A 19,283-nucleotide genomic window follows, 5' to 3' on the forward strand; every position below is an offset into this window, starting at 1 on the left:
TTTTTTAAACAAAATTTAGTATCCCATTGGACAAAATAATTAAAAAGCATTTAGAGGAGTCTCCCTGAGTGTGCTTTTTAATATATGCTAACAATCAATTCATATATTCCTTCAAAATGCATCTACCAAGGACATCCCGTTAAAGGATATCATGTTTGGTATTGAGGGTATAGAGATGAATAAGAAGTTCACCATCTAGTAAAGATGACAGACATGTAAACGGGTAATTTTAAATCATTCATTCATTCAAACATACCTATGCACCATACCTTGAACAACAAAAACATAGTCTTTTCCCTCATGGGGCTTACATACAGTGTGAGAAGTGTTCACATAGAAGACTGTAGAAGGTGCTATAGTCTCTGCCTACATGGGGAAGGAGTGCCACAGAAAGCTTTCTAACAGTAAGCTCAACAACAACAATTAACCTTTCCTGAGGCTGTAAAAGGTGCCAAGCATATACGTAAGCTTATTTAACCCTCAAGTCAGTCCTCTGAGGTAGGTATTATTATTCCCTATTTACAGGTGAGGAAATCACAGCACAGAGAGGTTAAGCAGCTTAATCAAAGTCACACAGGTGGTAAGTGATGGCCTGGGATTCTCAGAGGACGTAACACGGGAACTGAGCCTTGAAAGCTGAGTAGGAATTTGCCAAATGGACACAAAAAGGTGGGTGGTGAGAGTATTCCAGACACAAGAAACTGCAAGTACCAATGCTTAGAAATCATCAGAAACCGGTAAGTTCATCTACACGTAGGCTGCTGGCGGGAGAGTTACAGGAGTCCAGGCCTGAAAAGGGGGGAGCGGTGGGCTTGGGCAAAGACAGAATCCACGTGCCCGACAGAGACTGAGGAAACGCAAGCACAAACTGCCGGGGTTTTTAGTAATATCACTACGAATATTCATAAGAATTAAAATGGCTAACATTCTTCAAGAGCAGCCAGACATGGGCTACATCTCTCTACTTGCTATCGCATTTCAGCTTCATTACAATCAGAGGGAGCAACTAGATTGTCCGGGGTTCTGCTGCTTATGAATTACAGAGCTGTGGTTCAAAACTAGGAAACTCTAACCCCAAAGCCTGTGCTCTCTCAGCTGCTGGGTCTACAATACGTGGCAATCTCCCCTTACCCTCACCCACCCCACCCCTACTCGGGAAGCAGAGGGGCACTGGAGGAGGGAAACTCATGCCCCAGCCCAGGATGCAATGATGCAGCCGCCTTCAACCAAAAAGTGAGAGCTGGGGGCTGGACAAGAGGTTTGAGAAATACGTACACAGAGGTGGCACTGGAGACTTCTTAAGATCGGGCCGTGAGAACGAGGGGATAGATGTGGAAAGACATGGTGAATCCTTAACCAAGTGAATGGGTGGAAATAAGCACTGAGAGGTGGGCAGCGGAATGGGAGGGAAAAAAAAAAAAAAAGATGCTAAGGTCAAGGTCTACCTAGGCTAGAGATAGAAGGGCCTGCTAGGCAGCTAGATACTTAGGTTGGGAGCTGAGGAAAATAATCCACCATGAAGGTACAAATTTGGCCAAAAACATGTTGAAGGCATAGGAGGAGGTTAATTTGTCTAGGGAAAATGTGAAGAAGAAGATGGACAGAAACCCAGAAAACATCAACTATTCAGGAAAGAATCCATTTTCCCACCTGTAAAAATAAGATACACACACACACAGCCCCTGACATATCTGCCTTCTTAAAAAATCTGAGAAGGAGCTTTCTTAGAAGTAAAGCTGGTGGTCCTTAGTGTTATGTCTGGAGAAAGCAACTTATTCTCTTCCACATGTGAGGTATTGAATTACGTCTAGGGGGTATATTTCTGCCGAAGAAAATAAGCTAGTTGAATGATGTATGTATTTAATAATAAACAGTACTGCTAGTTTATCAGCGTTATCACCAAAAATCTGCTCGGCCACTCGGAGCCCAAGTCACCGATGTCAGTAATTCCACTTCAGGCACAAGCTCGGTGGGCTCTGCGCGGAAGCACCGATGCTCCTAGGATATACCATTCTCTGGCTTTATTTACATTCTCTCTTCACCCTTCACCCTAAAAAACGTCACAGTGGGGCTTACCTGCCTTAGGGATCTGTACAAAGGGCGATCTCTCCCGTTTCTCTCTTTTTTAAAAACAATGGAAAACTTCCCACTGTTAATATGTAGCAAAAAGAGGGAAGGGGAAAAAAAAAAAAAAAAAAAAAAAAGCCCGTCTGGTCCGCCCTCCCTGGCTGTTGCTACCTTGCAGTTTATGACACACAGATGAGAGAGGGAGGGCTGCCCGGAGTGAACGAGGCAGCCAGGCAGCAACTCCACTCCCGGGGAAACCACGAGTGCCCGTGTGCAGGCGCCTCTGCCTACTTTGTGCCCTGCGATGGCTTCTGTGCGACTTTGAGAGGGGCTGGGGACGATGTCTCACCGCGCGCCCGGCCCAGGCGAGCCCCGCGGGAGGGAGGGAGGGAGGGACCCAGCCAGGCGGGCGCAGAGGGAACCGCGGCGGACCTTGCAGCGCTGGAACTGGCTCGACTCTCCCAGGCAGTTTCTGAAGTCAGCAAAACAGAAATCGAATTACTATGATGCTGGCGGACGAGGCTCAAGGGAAAAGGGGCTTTCTGCCGGCTTAATCGCCGTGAGAGATGCAGCGAGTCACAGAACAGCCAAGTGTGTCTACCGTGTGGACCCTGAAGACCTATGTGAGTTGTAAGGCTCTCAGGCTGCTGTATTTTATTGCTGTATATTTTTCTTTCTGGCTTGAAAGGCTGCTCGGCCGAAATGTAACCATTTCAATGAGGATTTCTATAGAGTGGAAAGTTGTCTGCTGATCTTTGCTGAAGACTTTTTGCTTTCTTTGGTTAACTAAGCCACACGATACAAGCTGCCATTCCTGCCGGCAGCCGTGGCGATTCAGCCTAAGACTGAGGGAGAACTATTACCCAGAGTACATGCAATTACTATGGCGTTAACCCTGGATATATTTTTAATTGACTGTCCGTGTAGAGTGCCTACAGCCCCACTGTTCTGGATTGCTTGCTGTTTTAATGCTCCTCTGGCTCAACTAGTAGGATCAGCATAACCAACTGAACGAGACAGAGCTGAGAGAAATTCCCCGCAGTTAGAAAACTTTTCTTTTTTGGCCAGGATCACATTTTTCTCCCTGACGGCTAAAAACTCAGCAACCTCTGTGTTAAAAGTTCATTCTGCTTTTTTGCCCTTGCTTCGGAGACAAAAATCAAATCAGACAAAGGATTCGACTGAAACTGTGAAGGAAGGAAGTATAAGGAAGCCACCGCAGTTCTTTAACTACTATCGTAATAATGGGCGAAAAGAAGCCAACCAGAGGAGCCCAGCATGTACGCCAGCCTCAGTGTGACAGAGCATGGAGACATAAAGCTGAATGGTGAGCAGAGCCTGTAACTCAGTTTTTCGGCACTTCATCTGCTACAAGTTCCAGCTTAGACATGGATATTCTCTGTGAAGAAAACACTTCTCTGAGCTCAACCACAAACTCCTTAATGCAATTAAAGGATGACACAAGGCTCTACAACAACGACTTTAACTCCGGAGAAGCTAACACTTCGGATGCGTTTAACTGGACAGTGGACTCGGAAAATCGAACCAACCTTTCCTGCGATGGCTGCCTGTCACCACCCTGCTTCTCCTTAATTCATCTCCAGGAAAAGAACTGGTCTGCTTTGTTGACAACTGTAGTGATTATTCTAACCATTGCTGGAAACATACTCGTCATCATGGCAGTGTCCCTAGAGAAAAAGCTGCAGAATGCCACCAACTATTTCCTGATGTCACTTGCCATAGCTGATATGCTGCTGGGTTTCCTTGTCATGCCCGTGTCCACATTAACCATCCTTTATGGTGAGTGGCGTCGGTTTCCCAGCTGTACCCACACTGGAAACAAAGCATGTGCATGTCATTAGCAGATGAGTCAGGGCTCACGGGACAAACTAAGCGCAAGGCTTTGTCTATCCAGGAGGGTCTAACCGTGTTATACTACTTAAATTTTACTTTTAAAATGAGACCTCACATTTTAAGAAATCAGACAACCTGTTAACGTGTGATCACTGGAGAGTTTTGTGCTTTGAAGCGTATATTTTATGCAGGGAGATAAGGTGTTGTGCTGAAAAACATGTACATTTTATGTAGAATTATAAAGGTCCCAATACAGTCATGAAGCAATGACATCTGTCGTTCTGAATCCACTTGGTTTTCGCTCCTTTATATTCTCAACCCAATATTCCAGCTCTCAAGACAGGACAGTTTTATCTTTGTCGCACTGTTTTCAGCACTTCTAATGAAGGGGTAAAACTTTCCCAATTACCTTGGGACATTTGCAGAGAGAATATTAGTGGTGCAGTGGGTTTACCGTTAAAATATGGAGTCTCCATTAGAATAAATGAATTACACCAGTTTTAAATTGTTCCCTGCCCAGAGAAGCTTATTTGGAAGTGTGCCTTTGAATTATAACCTCAACTCTTTAAAAATGCATAGGCATAAACTCCTCCAGTCTGGTTTGGAGGAGCGTGGGAAACACATGGGAAGAGATTAATCTTGCTTTCTTCTCAATAGAGTTTGAAAGAGTCAGACCTCTCAGCAAGTAGGCAAACACTGGGATGGCTTCAGCAGGAAGCAGAATGTGATATTCTTTACAAATTATGAGTAATACAGCTAGATTTCTCTCTTTAAAAGGGGGCAGAGAATCTTCAGACTGCTAATACAGGCACACCAGCAGTCACCCAGAGCTAGAAACAAGTTATGAGCGCTGACTTTTAGAAGGGATGTTCTGGCCAAGTCTTAAGGGTTAAAAAAAAAAAAAAGAAAAAAAAATCAACCCAGCCCCAAGGAATATGGAGGAGGAAGGAGGTGAGCCATGGAGTGCAGGGGCGCCGGTTTGCACAGGGTCGATAGTGCTCTTTGCAAGGCCAGCCTCCGCTTGACCACTCACAATGTCACACCAGGGTGATTTGATTAAATTCGCCTGTCATTTCCCAGACATCCTGGAGAGGTTCCCGCTTCCTAAAACCCAACTGCATTGAAGGCAAACTCCAGGAGTGGGAGATGACACTCAGAGGGCCTGTCCGGGAACCAAAAGCCCGGTAGGGGGAGGGCGGGGGGACCCCCGAGCGGCCCGTAGGGACGGGCACCGGCCAGCCGGGTTAGGAAGCCGAGATCTGCCCGGAGCCTCCGGCTCGGGGTGCAACGGCGCCCCCTGGCGGCCACCACTCAGCGCACAGCTGGCTCCTGCCCAGAGATGCCCCTGTCCCAGAACTGATCCTCCGGACACCGCTGGGTGGGTGAGGAAATGCCCCCTCGTTATCCCCACCACGGGAACCCAAACTACGGCCCGCGGCTGCCTCCTTGCTGAGAAAACTCCTCCCAGGGTCAACATCAGTTCCGACCAGGCAAAGCATGGCTTCCCCCGCAGGCACTGCTAAGAAAAGTCTCTCCTTTTAGCTCAAGCTCTCTGCAAATGGCGTGAAAGGCACCAAGTCCGACTTGTATCCTGCACCCTTTACTTTTCTAGACATTGGTGGTGGCATTTTGGTAGAGAGTATGTTTGTGACTAGAGAGTTCGTTCAGCTCTGTGGGTCCAGAATGCCGTGAAAGAAAGGTGGTCTTCATAATTTTCCTTCTCACATGTGCACAGATTTAACACCATTGCTTATATTGTCATCAAAACTAATTAAGGTTTATATAACCATTTGATCTCCCTCTAAAACAAACAGAAACGGAAGACGGTGTGTCCATAAGGCATACCCTGCCTTCCTAGTGCAGCAGGTTGACTTCCTGTAGTGTGTCTCACAGGGGAATCCTCTGGGTAGCTTTAAATCACTAATGTTTAGGGGAGCCCTCCACCCACCCTGCTGGGCATCAGGACCAACAGAAAAGCTGTCCAGCTGATTCTAATGTGCAGCCCTGGCTGAGAACCACTGCCCTAGGCAGCAGTTGCCCAAGTGTGGTCCCCGGACCAGCAACATCAGTACCAGATGGGAAACCGTTCAGATGCACATCCTCCTGCTTCACTGCACACTTGCAGAATCCGAACCCTTGGAGATGGGGTCCAGCAGTCCCATTTTAAGAAACCGCCTCGGAGATTCTGAGGCTTGTTAAAGTTTGAGCACCACTGCCCTGAAACAGTTCTCAGAACAAGAATACCATGCTTTTCTTTACCACTGTCTTCATTTTCACTCCACACCCCCTAAGTTTGAGTGTAACCCCCAAAGTATTATCAGGTAATTATTTTTCGTTTTCACAAAGAAATTCCCAATATGGCTTTTTAATCATTTCTTCATTCACACCAGTAGCATTTTTGAGAGACCACTAAATGCCATCACCGTGCAAGACTGAGCAGTTGTAATAATGGCTGAGAGATGCCCTGACCTCAGGGAACCTACAATCTGTGAAAGATACGTGAATAAATAATGACAGTACACTGCAAGAGGTGCTTCAATAGCCGAACCCGTAGTACCTCATAGCTCCTGCCCTAAGTCATCCAAAACAAACAAGAGGTAGATTTTGTTAGGCAGAGGAGACAGAACGAGAGAAACCCCAGGGAGACACAACCTGAGTTTACAACACACCAGCATGATTCCAGCCACAAGAAGTTTTCAAACCTTGTATTCAGCCAGTGCAATCTTACTGTAGTTAAGTACAGTTGCCACCAGGCTTTTTTGAAATATTGAAAATACTGATATCTTGTGTTGCCCTTTGCTGTTACCTGAGCCTTTTCCCAGGATGGAAACTGTTCAAGCAGGGTAAATTCCACACACCAGAGAAGGTCAAGGTCGCTAACGGATGCTAACCTTCTGCATCATAGGGTACCGGTGGCCTCTGCCTAGCAAGCTCTGTGCCGTCTGGATTTACCTGGATGTGCTCTTCTCCACGGCCTCCATCATGCACCTCTGCGCCATCTCCCTGGATCGCTATGTTGCCATCCAGAACCCCATCCATCACAGCCGATTCAACTCCAGAACTAAGGCATTTCTGAAAATAATTGCTGTTTGGACTATATCAGTAGGTAAGTAGGAACGGTATTTTGGAATCTCATTTGCAATGACGGTTCACGCCTTCTAAGTAGACTTGTCCTGTTTTGTTGCACTGAACCCTGACACCCTGAATGTCCTGTTTTCTTGCTGCAAGACATGTTATAGTAATTATTAGATTTGCTTTAGGAAGGAAAAATCTGTTAATGTCACTGGCTGACAACATAAATTTGTATTTTTTTGCACAGGTAAAAACATATACACCAATAGAGCCAAACGTGAAAATAACTGTGCCGAGGCCACCTCCAAAAACTTTCCCCATCTCACACTTTCAAATTCACTCAACTCAAGTTTCTAAATTCCTGAATCTTGAGTTTCCCAGAGACCTCAATGCTTATCATCACTGGACTTGTGGTCAGTATAAGAATACAGAGCCTCATACTGGGGAATACAGAGCTTCTGGGGGATAGAGAAGGTGCCAGGTGCCATAACTCAGAGGAAGAAAGAAAGTGAGGACAGAGGATGGTGGCAGGACTTGCTCATACGGCACCCAGCACTTCTGTAACCTTCCTTCCTCCTCTTATGATAAAACATGCCAGAGGATTTCAACCCACTTCACTTACCTTGATGACACACCTTCACCTGTTGCCAGTAATGATCTTCTCTCACACACCTAACAGCCAGGAAAGCCCAAGTAGTAGAAGCTAAAGGAACAGCTCCCAGGCAGCGAAGTCTATTGCACCTGTCCCCTAAGCAGGCTTGGCTCATAACCAAAAATTCCCTGGGATTTGTTTTAAAGTTGCCAAGTGGGAACAACGTGCCTGCTTACGGCCACACGGGTGCCAGTATCTACTAACATGAGAAACTATGGGATTTGGTGGCAGGCTTGACATCCAGGCCTCCAAACCCTGCTTGTACTGCTGAACTTAATAAGTTCCTTCCTGGGAAACAGACATCGCTCCCAAAATGTGCTTGTAGTTTCTGGGCCTGTGCAAGCTTGGACTCACCCTACCAGGATCAAGAGAAAGAAGGACTAGTAGTTCTCAATCCCAGCTGCACATAAAAGCCCTGGGGAGAGTTCTGATTTCATTGGTCCACGGCAGGGCCTGGTGACCGAGGTGCAGCCAGGGTTGAGGACCGAGATAGACAGTTGCTGAGGGAAATGCAATTAGAGGGGCAAGAAAAACGTGAATGAAGTGAGCCAAGCTATTGTCAGATTTACTCAGCTTTACCCCTGGACACTGTCCCATTGGTGAGACAGACACTGGGAGAGTCACCCAATCTTTTACCCTCAGCTGCATACCACCCCTTTCCCTGCCTTAGTCAAGCTTAATAATAGCACTAGTAGTAAGGGCCGCTTCTGAGCAACGACCAGAGACACAGTCGTGTTCAAAGCACCTTATGGAAAATAAGCTGCAGAGAAATAAGTTGCACAGGATGACGTAGCTCATAACCAGGAATCACCCTGGGTCAATCCTATTTGAAAGTCTACACCCCAGGAGGCAGGCAGGCCGGAATGAATAGTTGTGGGGTGATGATCAGGGGTCATGATCCATTTGGCCAAAATTTTACTGCAAAACTACTATGTGCTTGGCACTGAATATACTAAGGTATGCATTCAGAGATCTCTGACCATGTGGTCAGGGAAGGCAGACAAGAAAACATAAACGCTGAAGTTACATAGGCTCTATACCACAAGTCTGTGAGATGTGTGTCTGAGGAGTTGGTAAAGATAAAAAAATAATGTCTGTTCTAGTGAAGGGGCTTAGCATAAATATTCTCCCGAATTTTTCTTCTAGTGTTTCTATTTCCATTGTTGTTTGTTTGTTGTTGTACATTTAAATCCTTAGGCTAGAATTTTTGTATATGATCTAACATGTTTTCTTCTACCAATTATTAGAGCCTTTTCAGTATCTATTGATATCAGTTTTTCCCCTTCAATTTCTTGATGTATTTCATTTTCTTTGTAGATTTTAATATTAAACTGCCCTTGCATGCCTGGAATGTATTCATGAATGAAATTGGATTTCTATGACTTTGTTAGTTGGTTTATTATTATTCTTATAAGGTTTTTTACGTAGCCTTATTAAATTTGGGAGGATTCTGATTTTCCCCCAAGGTCTTGAAATATTTAGTAGGAATGTACTTTAAAGGTTATATAGAATTTAGCTCAAATATTTCTCATCCTGGTGCCTTTTCAAATGGTGTCTTTAATTATATCACAAACCTCTTCAAAATTTTTCATTTACATTTTCTACATTGTATGCAGCTAATGACCCAAAACAAAGTTTGTTATCTTTTGTATTGATTCTTTTATCATTATTAAATGTAATGCTATTTGTTTTAAAGTCTGCTTCATCTGATATTAGTATAGCTATGCCAGTTTTTTTTTTTTTTAACGTTGTCATTTTCTGGATATATCCTATTCCATCCTAGAGACTGTCAAAGTCCTTTCTGACTTAATATTAAGTACACTGTAAGAAGCATATAAAGTTGTTTTGTTTTTATCTAGTCAATCTGCCTTTTTTGTTTAAACTTTTTTTTTTTAAGATTGCCATTTTTTTAAAATAAATTTATTTTTGGCTCTGTTGGGTCTTTGTTCCTGTGCGTGGGCTTTTTCTAGTTGTGGCGAGCAGGGGCTGCTCTTCATCGTGGTGCATGGGCTTCTCATTACAGTGGCTTCTCTTGTGCAGAGCATGGACTCTAGGCATGAGAGCTTCAGTCGCTGTGGCTCACAGGTTCTAGAGCCCAGGCTCAGTAGTTGTGGCGCATGGGCTTAGTTGCTCCATGGCATGTGGCATCTTCCCAGACCAGGGTTCAAACCCGTGTCCTCTGTATTGGCAGGCAGATTCTTAACCACTGCACCACCAGGGAAGTCCCCAATCTGTCTTTTAATTGGAATATTTAGTTCATTTACATTTAATGTAACCCAGATATATTGGGCTTTAAATTTACCCTCTTACAGTTCTCTTTTTATTTCCCATTTATTCTATATTCCAGATTCTCTCCATTCTTGCCTTCTTTTAGACTAATCAAGAATTGTTAATTCATTATTTGCCTTTATAAGCTTGTTAAGTTATCCCATTCTTTTAAATCCTTTTAGTGATTACAGCATTCATTTTTGACCTAAAGGAGGCTAATACAAATTATTTGTATCACATTTGGTTGTTTATTTATTTATGGCTGTGTTGGGTCCTCATTGCTGCACACAGGCTTTCTTTAGTTGCAGCGAGCAGGGGTTACTCTTCATTGAGGTGCATGTGTTTCTCATTGCAGTGGCTTCTCTTGTTGCAGACCATGGGCTCTAGAGCACAGGCTTAGTAGTTGTGGCACACGGGCTTAGTTGCTCCACGGCATGTGGGATCTTCCTGGACCAGGGCTGGAACCTGTGTCCCCTGAATTGGCAGGCGGATTCTTAACCATTGTGCCACCAGGGAAGCCCTTATCTCTTCTTAAATGATGCAAAAACCTTAGGATATTTAACTCAATTTTGTTATTTTTATAACAAAATACTTTTTATAACGTTTTTATTTTGCCTTCATTTTAAGCATATTTTTGTTCAGTATAGCATTCAAATTTGGCAGTTATCTTTTTTCAGCCGTTTATGGATAACATTCTAAAGTTCTAGCTTATATTGCTTCTTTGTGAGAACTCTGCTATCAGACTTATTCTTGTTCCTTAGAACGGGGGGGGGGTCCCCAACATCCGGACCATAGACCAGTACCGGTCTGCAGCCTGTTAAGAACCGGGCCACACAGCACGTGGTGAGCAGCGGGCGGCGAGCAAGCGAAGCTTCATCTGCCGCTTCCCCATCGCTCACATTACCTCCTGAACCATCCCCCCACCCCTTCCCCCTGTCCGTGGAAAAATTGTCTGCCACGAAACTGGTCCCTGGTGCCAAAATGTTTGGGGACCACTGCCTGAGAAACTACCGGCTCTTACCACTCTCTGCTGCTTTGGGATTTTTTCTTTGTATTTTAGCAATTTTACTGTGATGTGCCTAGATGTGGGTTAGTTCTGGTCTTGACCTACATGGTGTTTGTACTGATTCTTAAGTTTGGAGCTCAATGCCTTTCGTCAGCTGGGGAGAACTCTTGGCCGTTATATTTTCAAATACTGCTTCTGCCCCATTCTCCCTTCCCCCACCCACTTCTTAGACTCCAATTTCTTGTACGGTAGAACTTTTACCCATGTTTATGACTCCTTAAATGTTTTTCTACCTTTTTCACCTTTTTTCAATTCTTACTTTAGTCTGGATAATTTTACTAACTTTTCTTCTCCTGGGTTATTAATCCTCTCACCAGCTATTTCTAATTTGCTATTTAAACCTATATACTTTATTTTAAACTTGGTACTGCATGTTTTAGAGTTGCCACTTGATTCTTTTTATAGATTCTGGTTCTCTGGAATAACTCCATGTTTTCATCTATTTTCTTAAATACTAATCACAGGTATCTGGGTATCTGAGTTACCTGGGAATTTCTATTTTCTGGGGTCTTTGTCTGCTTGGTTCTGTCATCTCGTAAGCCTGGTAATTTTATTAAACACTGACAATGGGGGAAAAAATGTGGATACTCCATTGATGTTCTCATTCCTCAGACAGGGGTCCTTGAACTTTAGCAGGCAATTAGAATAGGTCCCCTAAATCCAATCAGGGATTAAGCTAGGTTTAGGCTGAGTGTTTGTAACCACTGGTCTGTTTTCAGTTTGCCCTTACACCTGGGATATATTCCTGCATGACCTCAGATTGGAGGACCAAGGTGTTCTCCATTGTGAAGAGCCCTCAGCTCCAGTTTTTGTCTCCTTAGCACCATAAAGCTGCTGCTAACTCTTTAAAAAATTTTTTTAATTGGGAGTATAGTTGATTTACAAAGTCATGTTAGTTTCTGCTGTACAGCAAAGTGAATCAGGGGCTTCCCTTTCCTGGTGGCACAGTGGTTAAGAATCCGCCTGCCAAAGCGGGGGAAACCGGTTCGAGCCCTGGTCCGGGAAGATCCCACATGCCGCAGAGCAAATAAGCCCGTGCACCACAACTACTGAGCCTGCGCTCTAGAGCCCGCAAGCCACAACTACTGAGCCCGTGTGCCACAATTACTGAAGCCCGCGCTCCGCAACGAGAAGCCACCACAATGAGAAGCCCGTGCACTGCAACGAAGAGTAGCCTCCGCTCACCACAGCTAGAGAAAGCCCGCACACAGCAAAGACCCAACACAGGCAAAAATAAATTAAAAAGTCAAGCAGTTATCCATATCCACCCCTTTTTAGATTCTTTACCCATTTAGGCCATTACAGAGAATTGAGTAGACTTCCCTTCTATAGAGTAGTGTGTATATGTCTTTACTCAACTGCTCCATCCATTCTAACAAGTTGGTAAACGCCTTAAAGGGAAAGGAGGCTCATACTATTACCTTACATTTTTCCTCTCCCCGTCACTCCAGAATCCTAACCCCCTGAAATCCTGACTGCTTAGACGGTCCTAACTCCAATTTTTGATCTCCCAATCCCCGCTGAGACACAGTTTGGGGCCTTGAATTTTGCTTTATTTGACACTAGTATTCCATACCCCCTCCTCCTCGTTTGAATCTTCCCAGTCCATCTTTTCTCACCTCTTCATTTTTAATATCTTTGTTCTTTTGTTTAATAAACATTTTCACGAGTAACTTACAGATGGATTTTTAAAAATAAAATCTGACAGTCTCTGCCTTTTGATAATGAAAGTCAGCCTGTCTCCATTTACTGTGACAACTGATATAATTGATTTTATTCCTCCCATTTTACATTCATCATGTATCTTTCTCTGCAATAGTCCATTTTCTTCCCCATTTCATATGTTCGCTAACTTACACAATGTTTTCTTCATTTCCCTCGCCCCATCCCAGTTAGTTTGAATTTCTGCTTGGCTTGTCCATTCGTTTCGTGATTATAGCCCCATCCCAAATAATCGTTACACCGATATTTCTATTATTATATACAAAATAAATAACCCCACTAAATTGTTTTATTTCTTCATTCACCCTGAGTCCCAATTCATAGGTTTTTCTATAATTTTAAAATAACCTAGTGGCATAAATAGATCTTTTTTAAGCAAGTCAAAAAATGCAGAAACCGTAAAGATCGATATAGACATAGCTGACTACACTAGAAATAGTATATTTTATGTGGCTAAAATCAATATAAAAGTCGAAAGAAAAATTTCAATGTCTGTGACTAACAGACCAAGGGTTGCTATCCTTAACATACAAAGAGCACCCACATTTTGATAAAAAATAAGAAGACAAGCAACCCAACAGGCAAATAACTATATGAACAGGCGATTCACAGAAAGTTAAAATGGACAAAGCTCATGAAAAACGCTCAGCCTTTTTACAGTCACGGAAATGTAATTTAAAACAATAATGCAATACTACTTTCACCCATCTGATTGGCAACATTAAAATGAGTGAAAACACCCACTGCAGTTTTGGATATGGTGCCCTATGTACTCAGATTCTGTTTGTGTGAATTCGAATTGTTTGCTCTTGGATAATCTAGCAAAAGTTACTCAGTATTAAAATTTGACCTACCAACCCCACTTGAATCTGTTCTACAGAAAAACAAAAGTACACGTAAGCATCTATGGGAATTTGAGGAAACAGCAGAAAAGTGGAAAGGCTAGGTCATGGCTGAATGTATTATTTTTATCTAAATTATGGAATATTTTGCAGCTCTTAGTTGGGGTTATTTGATATTAAACTGGAGGAATGTTAAGTGCCAAAAAATAAAATAAGTTTCATTCGGGTAAGACGATAGTAATAATATATGGAGACATTTACATATTAGCACCGAGAAACTACTCAAAGACTTCACACTTGTCAAGAAGGTAAAATTAGCCATAAGAACGAAATAATGCCATTTGCCGCAACATGGATGGACCTAGAGATTGTCATACTGAGTGAAATCAGTCAGACAGAGAAAGACAAATACCATATGATATCGCTTACATGCGGAATCTGAAAAAGGGTACCAGCGAACTTATCTACAAAACAGAAACAGTGTTACAGATGTAGAAAATAAACTTATGGTTACTGGAGGTAAGGGATGGGGTGGGATAAATTGGGATTGACATATACACACTACTACATATAAAATAGATAAATAAGGACCTACCTACCATACACCTGAAACTAACACAACATTGTAAATCAACTACACTCCAATAAAAATTTAAGAAATGCATACAACATAAAAAAGGTAAAATTAGAAAGAATGATAGGATTACTATATTTTCCCTTATATATTTCTCTATAGCTTTGCCACATGTATGATGATGAAAGTGCTTTAGATGATCAAGAATGAAACAGTTAGTTACGCCTGCATCATGGGAGGGAGGGCTCTATGGAGGAGGTAGCTGCCCCTCCAAGTTTGCGAAGATCTAACAGACGGCAACCTTGGTGACCACATCATAGATTACTCAAGTTTTCTTGCACTGGGTATTTCTGAAATTAGCCTCTTCTTTCCCCTCCTTACTGCAAATGGCTTGGTCGTTTTATTTTTGCCAAGGCTTCTATCTAACTCTATTTGTGAGCTTCTCTGAGTAAAGAAGTGATAAGAGTCGAGATTGAAGCATTAGATTAAGAATGATCCTGAGGTTCTCTGGATTTCATCTTGCCTTCATAAACCCAGTTCCCTTGATCAAGGGAAACCGTGACTTCAACTACAACATATGAAATGAGCAAACCTTTTCCTCATGATGATTGCCTTGCTAATGCCATGTGAGAAGATAAAGTAGATGCTACTTATTCCTTGACCATCTTTAGCAGGTTAAAGTACATATTAGATAGAAAACGTGAAAATGACTATTTTCACATTGTCATATCCTGACAAGAAAGCAAAGACACCAATTTTTCTTGCGCTCATTTCATTGCAGAAATATATTTGCAGCTCATAGAGTAATTTTGAAGTATCATGTGTAAATAAGATTTTTTTTCAAGGCTAAGCATGACCTTGTATTTTATGCACTATTACTTTTATAAGAGAAGAGACAAGCTGTGTCCATTTATTTTGTCCTTTGCCTTCACAAACTGGGACACCACACATAGAACCCTAAACTGAATGCTTAGATCACTGGGTCCAACCTCACGCCTTCAGGCAGGTCAAAAAACCTATCTTCCTAGACAGTACGGTTGAATAAGGCAGGTTTGAGGGACAGTGAAAATGATATATGTCACTATAGTTTTAAAATGTATTTATCTGATCCTATAGTGTTCTGAGGATCTTTTCATGTTTATGAGCAAATTTATGTTTTCTATGGTTGGCTGCTTAGAGTTTTTGCTGTAGAATTTGGTGGTTATAAGCAAAAGCCTGGAGCCAAATATCTGGCTCTGTCCCCATAAGCTGTGTAATCTTGGGCAAGTTACTTAACCTCTCTGCACCTTCAGTTCCTGATGAATGATAATAACAGTACATATACTGTGAGGTTGCTTTAATGATTAAATACAGCATTTGTCTCATAAATGTTAAGAGCTTACAACATCATTTGAACTCCTTTCTGTAAGGTTCTTGGACTTTTCCTAACATAAAATAGAAGAATTAACTTTTTGTCTATATTTTCACGATTTATCTATGTATTCCCAGTGTGTTGTCACTTGCCATTGTTAATAGTGGTTTTCCTTCCCCCCAGACTTATTTTTATGTCATTTTATCTATAAATGTTTTCTCCTTTATGGCTTCTGAGTTTTGAATCATTACTAAAATTGCCTTTCCCACTACAAAGTTATAAGAATTCTTCCATATTTTCTTCTATTATTTTTATGGTTTTATTTTTAATTGAGGATATGTAATATGGCTTTTATTATCTCTTAAATCTAGTATTCCTTCATTGCTTTCTTTCAGACTTTTCCTGACCATTTTCATTTGCTTCTTTGAGGTTTTTTTTTTTTTTTTTTTTTTTTTTTTTTTTTTTTTTTTTTTTAAAAGCAATGAGCTTCTATCTAGTCCCAGAAAAGAAAATTTCATTAGAGCTGCATGTAACTTTTTAAGCCAACTTTCTAGACCTTTTCCTGGCATACCTGTGTACTATTTTTGGTCTTATTCTTTGTGGTTTGTAAGCAGCCTCAAATTCTATATGGAATAAAGTGAAAGTATATAAACAAATAAAACCGAAAATTTTAGCACTTAGGTTTAAAAAATTTTGAATGCATGTTTAGGTCCAAAAGGAATAATAGTGAGATATATATGTCGAGTATTCCTATCATACCATATCTCCTGGAGAGAAAAAAAAAAAATCGCTTGGAAAAACACAAAATAAATTAGCTGAATAAAATGGGCTCAGAACCAGATGGCGTTCTGTTGCCCTTTAGAGTGGGGGACATCCCCAACTCCACCGTCAGGAACAAGTATATCTGAGGACCCCACTTTGGAGTCTCTCCTCTAGGACCTTACAGGTTTAGGCCCGAGTCCTTTACTGCCAGGGGTCAGCCTAGAAACTGGGTTTCAGATACTCATCATGCAACCAGGACAGGAAAGGACTTGGGTTACCTGTTCTCTCCCCCACTGCTTAGAGATCACATGGTAGGTGAGCACCTACCGAGATACAAAAGGAAACTTGTGAAGAATTAGTCCAAGTCACCTTTCTCTACCTTCTAATTTCTCTCCTGGGTGGAGTAAAATCGCCTCCCCTTTTCCCCCATCTTTTTTGTCCCTGCCACAATGCATTAGCGCATCAGAGGTCCAGGAAGGAGCTCTGGGCACTGCCGCAGCTTGCAGGTGAGCAGGTTGGTGTCCAGGAGCAGGGATGCTCACAGCCTTGGCGAGAGGGGCTGCTGGCCTTCCCTAGGGTGCTTCAGCACCAGAGAGCTGCCAAGGAGCCAGCAGCAGCTGTCACTGCCCTGAAGCAAAGCCTCTGCAGGGCCGCCACTCAGCCCATCTCCTTCTCTCGACCCCTGAGTGCAGCAGTCCTGTCCCTTTCTGTACACGGGTGCAGGGAATTTAGGGACATCTCCCCCACCAGACCACCTCTTCTCATCCTTAAGCACACAACATCACGAAAAAGACTGTGCTCTGGGAGGATGTATCCTTGGTTGTCCTTCAGGACACTGTCCCATGGGTAAGAGGAGACTTACTGGCCTGGGCAGCCCAGAGCCTTCCAGAGTGACAGCTGACTTGTCTCTGCATGGCAGACTCTAGCCATAGCCATGGGACTGCATGCTGAGTAAAACAGCACTTAGCAGCATACACTCTCCATGGCCACGGGAAACTGGTGGGCAAAATTAAGAAATGACCCAATGAAAAAGAATCGCTTTATCCTTTGTTAATTTGACCTTCGTCATAGACCGAGTTTCTTGGCTTTTGCTCATCATTCTTCCAAGGAGAAGAAGTTAGAGGAGGAAGCACAGGACTGGGACTCCTATTGCTTCTGGCCACTTAAAGCAGAGGACCAACATCTACATATCGCCCCCTCCCGCCCTTGGACTGTGTCAGGAACTCACAAGCTACGGAGGCATATACTTGCTCCAAGTCTATCCACCCCTTTGGGGTCCTCAGGTAGGAATCTTCACTAAGTCAGAAGCGATAGCACATCACCTGATCCATGTGTTATCACCCGCACTCTTGGTGCCCTGGTACCTGTTCTTTCAGTGGCCTAACAAAACGTCAACCCTGCACAACCAGACTTTACTGTTGCTGTGTTTTGTAACCAAGCGCTCCTGGAGAAAAGTCACATGCTGTGAATCAGACACCACCTGCCTGTGGTTTCCAGCCTTGCCTCGACTCTCATTGCTATCAATACTTTGCTTTGTCCTTAGTGGATTTTTTTTCCAAGTCTTTTCCCTATTCAAGTCTTCTTAGCAACTCGAGGTGGCATTCTCTAAGCAGACAATCTTATTCCCTTTTGCCCTAAGAAGGGGCCATCAGGCGCAATTCGTTATGTTTCTCCTCCCACGTCCCAATTCCACTTTCAGTTCTCAATTTCCAAATGGGTATCCCAAGAAGACGCAGGTTCTTCCGTACGTTGTCTCTACCTCCTACCCCTCCCAGAAGAATCTTTCTTGACTTCTCTCCATCTCCCTCCCTCTGATTGATTTTAATTCCCTCTGAAGATTCTACTCATTTGCTCCATTTTGTCACCTCTCGTTTATACCTCCAAGCACCATCCAGCTTTGACCTCCCTCCTTTTTACTGTTCTTCAAGGTCACCAAAACCTTCCTGATTCCCAATTAAATCCAAAAGATTGTTTCTATTTTAATAATGTACTCAGGTAACACATGAATACATCCTCAATGTGAGAAAGTCACTTTTATTCCCACTATAGGGGATAAAAGTGAACTTCCCCTTCATCGCTCCCTGTGTCTCCAGACCAGCACCCACAGGTACTGTGCAGACCTTGAACTTCTCTGTGACCGTTCATTGTGAAGCATAAGCAGGAGAGGAGGAAGTCTTGCCAAGCAAAGCCCCCTCAGTCCCCTTCTACTGGTATATCCTTCCGACTCTGGGCTTGTGTATCAAGCCGTGCCCTCCAGACCCTGCTGACCTCTGCTGCAGTTTTTTCTTCCGTTTTGGCCCTTTCTTCCACTTCTACTTCTCTCTAAACCAGGTACAATCTGCTGTCTTCCAGAGATTCCTCCATCATTTGTGAAATACTAACGAGATGACATTTGCATGGGGTGTTCTCATTTATTCTGGTCAATGTGCTTTCTCTTTTTTAATCATTAAATGTCATTTTAGGAGGGAGTATAGACACATGGACACGTGCTTAGATACTATCTTGATCCAAATTTTATTTATATATATCATACCTTATCTACTACTCTTTTATGCATTTATTTGTGTGTACTGACATCTCCTCTTTAAAAACTGTCTCCTTCCTCATCTCCTCCTCCCTCCTCCCTGATCTGTTGCTTTTGTAAGCTCCTTTTTCTCTTATTGCTTATATGGTAGTGTTCTCTAGAGATCCATTCTCTACCTCCTCTTTTCTCCTTGCTTTTGCTGGGTCCTTTCCATATCCCTGGATTCAGCTATTAGAACGCTGAGGCACTAACAAATCTGTATTCCAGCCCACAGCGTCCCCCAGGGCTTCAGACTCCTGCATCCAACTATGTGCCGATTGCTTCTAGCCAGAAGGCCCACGGGAACTCCAGTCTTACCAGATCAAAAGCTGTGCTCACCTTCTGCCATTCCTCCTCCTGAAATCCCTATCTTAGAACATGGCGTTAATATCTGCTCAGTCACTCGATACCCCAAAGCCCCCCCCTTCCTCACCTGCACATCTAAGCAATTGACTAGTCCTTTGGTTTTTTTTGCTTTTTACTTGCAAGT

At 43.0% G+C, this 19,283-nt stretch overlaps 1 protein-coding gene across 1 annotated transcript in view; it reads left to right on the top strand.

Annotated features, from left to right (window-relative positions):
* Window positions 1-2,257: 2,257 nt before the first annotated feature.
* Window positions 2,258-19,283, top strand: part of HTR2A (5-hydroxytryptamine receptor 2A) — a 63,329-nt gene continuing 46,303 nt past the window's right edge. Inside the window, exons 1-2 of the mRNA XM_059041870.2 lie at window positions 2,258-3,867; window positions 6,827-7,027. Of these exons, the coding sequence (XP_058897853.1) occupies window positions 3,456-3,867; window positions 6,827-7,027 (613 nt within the window). The 5' untranslated portion in view covers window positions 2,258-3,455. The remainder of the gene's footprint in view (window positions 3,868-6,826; window positions 7,028-19,283) is intronic.

Source organism: Kogia breviceps, chromosome 16 (assembly GCF_026419965.1).
Source record: "Kogia breviceps isolate mKogBre1 chromosome 16, mKogBre1 haplotype 1, whole genome shotgun sequence".
In the NCBI taxonomy this organism is placed as follows: domain Eukaryota; kingdom Metazoa; phylum Chordata; class Mammalia; order Artiodactyla; family Physeteridae; genus Kogia; species Kogia breviceps.